The sequence below is a fragment of the Lagopus leucura genome, unplaced genomic scaffold (genome assembly GCF_019238085.1).
Source record: "Lagopus leucura isolate 7727_CA_CO unplaced genomic scaffold, USGS_WTPT01 Super-Scaffold_1, whole genome shotgun sequence".
Taxonomy (NCBI): Eukaryota; Metazoa; Chordata; class Aves; order Galliformes; family Phasianidae; genus Lagopus; species Lagopus leucura.
Genome location: NW_024962250.1, coordinates 32753045 through 32762933, shown reverse-complemented (window position 1 = coordinate 32762933; position 9889 = coordinate 32753045). Strand labels below are relative to the sequence as shown.

General features: G+C 53.2%; 1 protein-coding gene across 1 annotated transcript; it reads left to right on the top strand.

Moving 5' to 3' along the window:
- The first annotated feature begins 7795 nt into the window (after positions 1-7795).
- On the top strand, positions 7796-9214 carry ANKRD9 (ankyrin repeat domain 9). Its single transcript, XM_042869283.1, has 2 exons — positions 7796-7834; positions 8021-9214. Exon 2 carries the CDS (start codon positions 8072-8074, stop codon positions 8948-8950), a length of 879 nt encoding a protein of 292 aa, XP_042725217.1. The 5' UTR covers positions 7796-7834; positions 8021-8071; the 3' UTR covers positions 8951-9214.
- Positions 9215-9889: the final 675 nt, after the last annotated feature.

The window sequence follows — 9889 nt, the reverse complement described above, 5'->3', positions numbered from 1 at the left end:
ACAGGCTGCCCGGGGAGGTGGTGGAGTCACTGTCCCCAGAGGTGTTCAAGAATTGTGGAGATGTGGTATTGAAGGATGTGCTCACTGGGTATGGTGGGATGGGCAGATGGTTGGACTGGGTGATCTTACAGCCTTCTTTCCAGCCTTCATGATCCCATCATTCCACGGTTTTCAGGTCTTCAGCAGGCACCCTAAGAACAAAGAAAACCCACATTTATTGGCCACCTGGGGACAACCATAGCAGGGGTCTCTGTGGCCCAGACACAGACAAGCACAGACTGGGAGGACCCCACTGTCACCAAGGGCTGAGCTCCCAGGCAGGCCAACGCTCAGGCTCCTCGCGTGCAGTCGGTCACACGTCTCACACGGCAAAGTGCCGAAAACAAGAGAATTCATTGTGAGCCTCCTGTTTGTAGTCAGGCCTGTCCTCTTGTTTGCAAGCAGGGTTATCGGTGCCACTAGGAGCCATTCCCCTGATGCGGCTGGAAACAAAGGCTCCCTTTTCAGGGCTGTTTATCCAAAGCAAAGAGGGATGTGGGAGGAGATGGGGAAGGCAGGGACAGGACATCCCCCAAGCAGGTCGCCCCATGGGAGATGAGGTGCCTTTGGGCCCAGAGGACTGGGGAGAAACAGCCCCATCTCAGCTTGCCCCACAGGCTCTCCTCTCCCACCATGCCTTCTTCAGCAGCTGGTGGCACATAATATATTTGTCACAGTACATCTGGAGACAGGGGAGAGGTTTTGCAGGCTTGTTTTTCCCAGGATAGCATTAGAAAGCTGCTTCCTCCCTGTTATGGCCCCTGTCTGCTCCATGTGAGCTGAGCAGGATGTGGGCTCTGAACAGACCCAATGGAAATCCACCAACGGGTGTGTTAGACCATGCCTGGACACTTAATATAGTGGGAGAGACAGTGAACATGACATTTAATTATGGGAAAGAAAAACGAAGTCTTTTACCCTGCATTTGGCATTCTCCCAACACCCAGAGTTAATTGTTAGGAGGGTATATTAGAAGGCAATGAAGGAGAAGATTGAAAACCCCGATTAAGCCAAGTTCCTGAAAATGCTGTATTTATTGAATTTTGCATGAGAATACACAGACTGGGCCTTGCCAAGGGCCGTGCCAGCATCCCACTGAGAGCTCAGGGCTCTGTGTTTGTTGGGGGCACGAAGCTCCGAGCCCCACTCTCTTGGTGGGATGGACAAGCCTTGCTGCAGCCCCAAAATGGGGCAGGTTGGGTTGGGTCTGCTAGGACAGATGCTCCTGAAGAGTGGGCCGACCCCGGTGTGGGTGATGCCCAAGGCCACCACTATGCCCAGAAACTCAGTTCTCCAAAAAAGAATCTTAAAGCAGGAGGAGGACCAAATTTTTACAGTCTGACTGTGATAAAACAGGGCAGCATCGGATTCTATTGGAGCAAGCAGCTTTTAAGCAGTTTTTTTCTTGCCTTCTTGCCTTTTTTTTTTTTTTTTTTTTTTTTTTGAGCATGAAAATCCACACCAGTAAATGCAATCCGGCTCGTGCTACACCTGCAGTAGCCTTACATTTACTGCAGGGGGTAACCTTCGGCTGCTGATGCACTGCTCCTGCAGCAAGGCAGGTCAGAGCAGACATCGGGAGGAAGCTCTGCTGGAGGAGCACTGGTGGTTATAGCTCTTCATTTAACGAAAGCGACTGCTGGTTATCCTGGTTTCAGATAGCGTTAAGAAAATGATCGTGACATATATTAAAAAGGCAGAAAAAAATCCAGTGTTCAGAGTGGGTAACTAAAATGATTATCTTGCAATAGATTGCAAATTAGAGCATCTATTTATTGAGGAGCCCAGAACATGATATCACCCTGAGCATGACCACAGGAGCAGCCTGCTGTCCCCATCTCCCCACTCGGCCATGACCCCAAAGAGCACAGCAGTGTGGGCACAGCCACAGGCACATGCTGGGATCTGCTGGGAGCCTTACCACACAGCACACAGTACTTCCCTCCCACTTCTGTCATCTTACAGAACAACAGAGAAGCACCCAGAGCCCACAGATGCCAGCAGCAACTTAAGAAAAACTGCTTTTATTCTATGCAAGTAACCAAAGACCTTGAACCCTTATCTGACACATCACAAGGACAACAGAGAAAGGTGCTTGAGTGCTGGCCAAACTGTAGGTCTTTTCTGCTCCATAACGCACGTGGTTTGCAAGAGCAGCCTGTCTTTGCATGAGCTGTATGAAACTCTGGGAACTTCTGTTGCTTGCACAAAATCCCACCCCTGGAGCTATATGGAACTCACCGTCAGCACCTTTCCTGCCCCATCCCATTGCTGTGACATTTATAAGGAAGGACTGTGCCCAGGTGCCACAACCCCCACGTGTACCCCAGCACCACTGCTCAGGGTCACAGGACAGGTCAGGGAGTGGAGCCGACCTTTCTGCCATGCAGCAGCCAGGCTCGGGTGTTTCTCAGCTCGCTATTTATACCGGGCTCCTGTTTATAGCTATTTTGGTTTTGTCACCCATTTCTCCTCTTTACGTAACCTTTTTTGCTCTCTTGTATTTCTGTTTTCTGCGCTGGAGGCACAGCAGGAAGCAAAGAATGCCATGAAGTGCAGGCAATACCTGGGAGTGTGAGCCCACGGCTAAATTCGGGGCACAGCACAGCGTTCCATGACAGCCTCTCACTAAAATGCATACACAGAAGTGCTGGGGGAATTCTGGCAGGGATAACCACGTCGTGATACCTCAGCCACTCGCTAAGCCACAAAAAGACAAACGAACAGGCAAATCTGACCAGACAGCAACGATAATTTCAGTGGCAAAAGCAATGGAGAGCTGCATAAAATGATGTTACCGCAGAACCCTGCACGTAAAAGACGCTGCCACCTGGATTGTGGACGTCTTTACACACAGAAGATTACCTTCTCATCTCTGCATAGAAGACAGCTACTGATTTAGGAAAAGAAATATCCAAATGAGGAACCCTGCTGTGAGCTCTCTGTGGTCCAACCTCCTGATTATACTCGGATTTGAAAATTTCATTAGAAAACAATTACAGAGAAACCGGAAATATCAGGGAGGCTTAATCAACAGACCCGGGGGATTTCTTGGCAGCAGAGCAGCCCCAGGCACTGCTAGAAGACTTCTGAGTGCGTTTTTATGGAATGAAAGGGGAAGAAAGATTTCTTTTAAGCAGCACTTCACAGCAAAAGGGTGTTTGACTGATAAATCAATATTCTTTTTCAACATGAAGCAAGCAGATTTCCTGTTTCACTGCGCATGATGAAGCCTACAGGTGCTGCTGGAGCTGCCTGCAGCCTCCTCCACCAACAGGAGGAGCCCCCCAAAGCGCTGGCCTTTCCCTCACTCCCCTTTGTTATTTCTGCAAACCCGATGGCAGCCAAGAGCTGAGAGAATGAACAAATGGGAATAAAAATAAGCCCTCAAAGATATGCAAAGCATCCACTATTTTTTTTTTTTTTTAAATCCCCCTGCTTGGCCATATATCCATCATGTTTTACAATTCTAACAGCAGAAGGATTTAGACAACAACAGCAGCCTGAATGCAGGCCTGGGGTGAGCATGACGACACACAGACCTGCTTCTAAGTGGAAGAGCCACAGCCTCTTCCCAGACTGCAGCACCTCATCCTGTGCCCAGCTATGAGGCCAGAGCAATTTCAGTCCGAACAGCTGGATCCCTCGTAGGCTGCAGATGGCTGCAGGCCCACCAAGACCAAACAGATGCTACATCAAATGCAGTGAACCCAAGTGGTTCAGGCCTGGTGATGGAGCGGGTCATTTTGGAGCCCTGCTCATATCCCTGCTATAAAAGCCTTGGGGTTAGAAACAATAGGTTTGGTGAAAAGCATCTTCAAGGAGCGGTGGGAAGATTTCTCTCTTCCTGGCTTTACCTCACTGCCACCAAACCTCACCTAGAAAAGCAGACCCACCAGCCCTGACAAATTGAGGGTGCTCCAGAAAGTGGGGGTCTGTGAGCACACGGCTCACACTGCACACCTCTGTACCCCGCAGCATCAGTGTCCCTGAGGGCCCCAGCAGGCTGATAACCACAAGTTTCATCTGAGCCAATTATAGCACATTATAAATAGAGGATCCTGCTTGTTTGGGAACCGGCAAGAAGCAGGCGGTGGGTTCTGCTTCTGCAAATAGCACCTGGACCTGGGGCGGGCAGGCGGGCTTCAGGCAGGGAGAACAGCAGTGAAAGTGAGAAGGTCCCCGGCCAGGAGCAGGCGTGGGCATCAGCAGGGCTCTGCTCACTGCTGCTGGGAGCACTGCTGGGGAGGGCCTGGCCTGGGCCTGCCTTGAGCCTTTCAAATCAGCACATTTGAATAATCACACATATACAAGCAGGTGCTTTTGCAGTATTTTTAGGCAGGTTCATGGTGTACAATGCAGAAAGCAAGCAACTTATTGGTCCGTTCCCTACAGCTCGATTCCCAGGGAACCAGAGGGTCACAGATTCACCCTGATTTCAATCAGGCTCTCACTTGGAGCAATTCCCCACAGAGAAGGCACCTTCATTGCAAAACGCTGCATCCTTTTTCTGGCTTTTTAATATGATTGATTTCTTTGGTGTTTTTTTTTTTCAGGTGCAGAGAGAGAAATGCCCGGCGCGATGTCAGCATCCACACACCACAGGTGCTCTTTCCAAAAGCGGAGCACTAAATGCCAGCAAAGCACCAGCTGGGTGCTGCCAAGGTAGCAGAGTCAGGCTGCATTTCGGGCAAGGGAGGCAGGAGCTCGACCACCCTTCCCCCCAGCCCTTGGCTTTAGCTGTGCCAAGGCCGGGCTGCTCTATCATTATGATAAGGGTAATCCAGCTAGGCAAACACATCAAACAAATAGTCATTCATGATTGCAGACTTTGTCTAGGCAAATGTAACCCCAGGATAAAAATGTGCTGAACGCACAGTCCTGTGGCACGGACACTGACCAGGGGCACACTGGGGTCCCTTGTGCCCCAAGACCCTGTGCAGGGCTGATCGAGGCTCAGGGCAAAGCCTGGAAGTGCCCCAGAACCACCCCAGAATGCCCTCATCCTCCTTCCCCTTCATTTCTCGCACAGAAGAGGACAGATGACTCTTATGTCAGGCTGTTTTGATTCTATATTTATGTCCTGCCTTAGGCTCACAATGTTCAGCTCAGATGCAATTCAGTCTGGTCATATTAATACAGCTGGGAAAATATTTTTAACAAGCAGCATCAAGCTGATGGCCACAGCCATCGATGGATGCCAAGAGCCCATGGACCCCAATCCCTTACACAACAGAGATCCCCAAAAGACATCCAGCCCCTTTGGTCTTCTAAGGGACAGGCACACTTTTAAGCTCCCCCTCCTGTAATAGATTGGGTTAAATTCAGTCTCAGCTGTGGTTCTGTGCTGGTTTCAGAAATGATGAACATGGCTCACTTATCACAGGTGACAAAATCAAGGCTCAACAAGGAGTAGTCACTGACCCAGCCAGAAAGGATGCCCGTGGCCTGTGACCAAACCTGAGGGCCTGAGATTGCAGACAGACATGGAGGACCATCTCCTCCTCAGGCTGGCTTAAAAATAATGGGTTTCAAAGCCTAAAATCTGGGTTCTGCTGAAGAACCCCCACCCAGCCAGGCTGACGTCTGGGAGCAGCTTGCCTTCATGGCATGGTCTTCACCCCAGAGCTGGGGGAGCCGTGTCCTGGCCAGAACAGGAGGCTTGGAGCTGTGTTCAGATTCCCATTTGTCTCTGCATCCCAAGGATGCAGGTTTTTGAAAGGGCGTCATATCAGCAGCCAGGAAATGAAGGTAGTAATAAGAGTAGGCTTAGTAATAACAGTAATAATAGTAATAAGAGAAGGCTTGTTCACCCTGCTGTTCCCAACGCAGGTTTTCTTTCACGCTGTGGGTCAGGAAGGAGCTGACCCCAATCCTACCAAAGAGAAAGCAACCAGGCCAGGATTACGGGACTTCGGGCTCTGTAGCAATGATTCACACCGAGCTGAGCCAGGAAGCAGAGCAGCACAAAGGAGTGAGGAGGAGACTCTAGGCTGAGGGAGGGAGCCATGGTTGATGCTTTCAGCAGGGGCTCAGGGTCAGCAGTGATGCCATGACAGCCGCAGCCATGACACAAACACAGGCCACCGGGAGAAGGACAAGCAAAGGGGATGCTGCTGGGAGGCCATCCATACAGCTGCAGCAGGAGAAGGACACACAGCATGAGCATTGCAGCCCAGCAGCTCCCTGCCAACCCCTCACCCGCTACTTCTCTTCAAGATGTTGAAGTTCAGCTAAGCGGGACGCCAGGTTTCCGCCTGAGTTGTTGACAAAGCCTCCAGGGGCTTAAAGCAAACCTGCAGCTCTGCCACTCCAGCACTGCGGCCTGGGGGCTGTGTCCAAACGCTGCTGAACTTTGGTCCTGAGCCTGCTTGCAATAGGGGGAACTGGTAAACGTTCAGCACCAGACTAGCTCAGAAAGCCTGACACCCGCATTGTTCTGCCTCTTCAGAACTGAGGGATGCATTAATCGCCCTTTCTTTATCTCCTACTCAAGAGCAATGCTAAACATTAACTACGTTCAACAACATCGTTCACATTGGCTATTCTGATATTGCCCTTAATAACACCCACAATCATGCCCATTAAGTCACTGGCCAATATGTTACCACAGGTAACACACAGCACCCATTGCAGAGCTTTCCCCTTTGTGCCACGTGGGCCTTGGGGCAGTGAGCGGCCTTATGCTGCTCACTGGATGGAGGAATCATAGAATCATGGAATGGCCTGGGTTGAAAAGGACCACAATGATCATCTAGTTTCAACCCCTCTGCTATGTGCAGGGTCACCAATTAGCAGACCAGACTGCCCAGAGCCACATCCAGCCTGGCCTTGAATGCCTCCAGGGATGGGGCATCCACAGCTTCCTTGGGCAGCCTGTTCCAGTGTGTCACTGAGTGAAAAACTTCCTCCTAATATCTAACCTAAACCTCCCCTGTCTCAAACCTTCCCTCTTGTCCTATCACTATCCACCCTCATAAACAGCCGTTTGTTCCCCCTCCTGTTTTTATGCTCCCTTCAAGCATTGCAAGGCCACAATGAGGTTTCCCCAGAGCCTTCTCTTCTCCAAAATGGAAGGCTCGATGTGCTGGAGGAAGGCAAAGGAGAAGGAGCTGCAAGAGGACGTGTCAGAGTTGTGCTGACAACCAGTTGTATCTCCATCATGTGCCAAGCAACCTGCGATAAGCCCTCTCATAGCCAGATAAGTAATAAGATCAGTTACTTAATCCAAAGCGATTAAACCCAGGCGGGAATGCAAACAAACAAGCCCTTTCGGTGCGTCCACACGTAACATACACATCATGGTCACACTCAAACCGTGCCGGGCTATCAGGCTCTGTCACTGCAGGCTGTGTCAGGGCGCAGGTCACACTCTTCCTCCGACACAGAGCAGTCCCGGAAGGGGCCGCAATTACCACGGCAGGTTACGCACGGCGCGGATGCGTCGGGCACACCTGGGCACCGGCAGCCCCCCGCGAGGCCTCAGCCGCAGAGCCGGGATCCACCGCCCCGCCCCCTGCGCTTCTCCCCGCCCCCCGGCCCTCCGCGCGCCCTCCCAAGTTTCTTGGAACTTTGCCTCCCGTGACGCACGCGGCGGTGCAGCGCCCCGTCCTCTCCCCGCAGCCAATGGGCGCTCGGGGGGCCGGGGCTGCCGCCAATCGGCGGCGGATGGACAGTTCCCGGGTCCTGACCGACCTTCACCGCCCGGGGCGGGGGGTGGGGATAAAAGGCCCCGGCGGCGCCGCGCCGCGCTCTGGTCCCACCGCGACGCGCCGGCACGGAAGTCAGCGGCGAGGTGAGTGCGGCGCGGAGCCGGCAGCGGGAGGGCGTCCCGAGCGGCGGGGGTCGGAGGGAAGGGGGGCGGCGGAGAAGACGCCGGGTTACCGCAGATGTGAGGGGGGGGGGGGGGCGGGTTCCGCTCTCCGGGGTGCGGCGAGGCGGCCCCGGCTGCCCGGCTTCTCACGGCGCTCCGCTCCCGCAGGTCGGTGCCGATGCGGTCTCTGCTCGCCGGGCCGGGAGGAAGCCCCCCGCCATGCCTTGGAGCCTGCGGTGGGTCGGCGGCCGGGGCGCCCAGTCGCAAAAGCAGTGCAAGAAATCGTCCTTCGCCTTCTACCAAGCGGTGCGCGACCTGCTGCCCGTCTGGTTCCTGGAGGACATGCGGACCATGGAGGTCTTCCACTGGGAGGACGGGGGCAAGGTGAGCCTCTACTCGCCCTCCGAGGCGCTGCTGTATGCCTTGGTGCACGACCACCAGCCCTACGCCCGGCACCTGCTCGCTAAGTTCCCTCAGAGCGCGCTGGCCGTACCCAGCCAGAGCTTCAGCTGCTGCCAGGCCTCGGCCCCTCACCTGGCCATGGCTGTCCGCTACAACCGCGTCCGCATCCTCTTCCGCATCCTCAAGGCCGTGCAGGCCTTCCCACCAGCAGAGCGGGCCGCCCACCTGGACCGCCGGGGCTGCAGCCGCGTGGAGGGTGGCAAGACAGCCCTGCACCTGGCCTGCGAGCTGGTGCGGCCTGAGTGCCTGCTGCTGCTGCTGGGGCACGGCGCATTGCCCTGCCTGCGTGACGCCATGGGGAACACCCCCCTGGACACCCTGCTGCAGCAGGTAGGCCAAGCGCCGGCAGCCAACATGCGTGCCAAGCTGCTCTGCCTCGACTGCCTCTTCCTCTTCGTGCCTCAGGACCTGCGGTTCGCTATGAAGCAACAACTGCTGGACGACCGGCAGCGGTGGCAGGACTTGCTGGGGGAGAGCCGGTTCCGCTGCCTGGTGGGCTTGGCTCCCCTGTCACTGTTTGTCGGAGCCATGCGTGTCTTGATCAGGACCATTGCACCCGAGCACTTCCCCGAGGCTCTGGACGATCTGCCTCTGCCGCACTTCCTAAAGCCTTTGGACTTGAAACTGGAGAGCTAGAGGGGATCTCCTGCCCGAAAGACTCGTGCTGGAAACATCCTGGTGTGCAAAGCTGCCCCTGCGGCAGCCAAGTACCTGTTTTAATTGGAACTGTCTTTTTTAAAACAACTGTATTTGGCACTTTACAATATATTTTATTTAAAGATCCTTTTGGTGAGGTGAGGTCTGTACTGCGTTTTATAATAGCATTACACAGCCTGTACAAACGGATATGGGGGAGAATATATTTGTAAATACATCTAAATAAAACAGCAGCAGACATGATCCAAAGTATCAATCAAGCAGCTGAAAACTCTGAAATGGCACGTGCCTGCCGACAGCACACGGGGGGAGAATCTGCTAGTTAGGATTTCCCTGTTACATAAGCTGAGCAGTCCTGGAACAGGATGACTCCTTTTTAGCAGCTCTCCTAATACATCTTGGCAGGGATGTGGGCTTTTTTTTTAAAGGCACAGATGAAAACTTCCTAATCTTGCACACAAAACTAAAGAGAAGACACTATTAAAACCTCCTTAAACAAGGCTGGCAGGGACATGCAGCTGAGCCAATTGTATCTTAAAACAAGCACAAATAGCAGTTGGCTTCCTTGCAGTGTTCTTTCTGTTCCTTGGGGAGACCCATGCTGAGGGCAGGAGCAGAGAAAAGCTGGCCAGAGTTGTTCCTGCCCTCACAGCCAGGACTAGAAAGCTCTCTCTTCCTGCTGCAGGGTGAAGTGCCATCGCTTTAGGGCAATGAGGAGGCTGGCATGGGGCATGCAGGAGGGTCAACCTCTGCCCCAATGAGAGGGATTTACTTGGATGTGCCAATCTGGCAGCTTTTCATGCAGATTCCAACTCCTGGTGCCTGTCTCCTGAAAGTGGTAATGACACTGGTTCAAATATCCCTTATGAGATGCTCCAAGGTATGTGAAATGCCCTCACAGCTGCTCCAGATAGAAAA

Bases quoted from the DNA above. Each gene is read 5' to 3' on its own strand.
- ANKRD9 (XM_042869283.1), top strand. From the start codon at position 8,072: ATGCCTTGGAGCCTGCGGTGGGTCGGCGGCCGGGGCGCCCAGTCGCAA.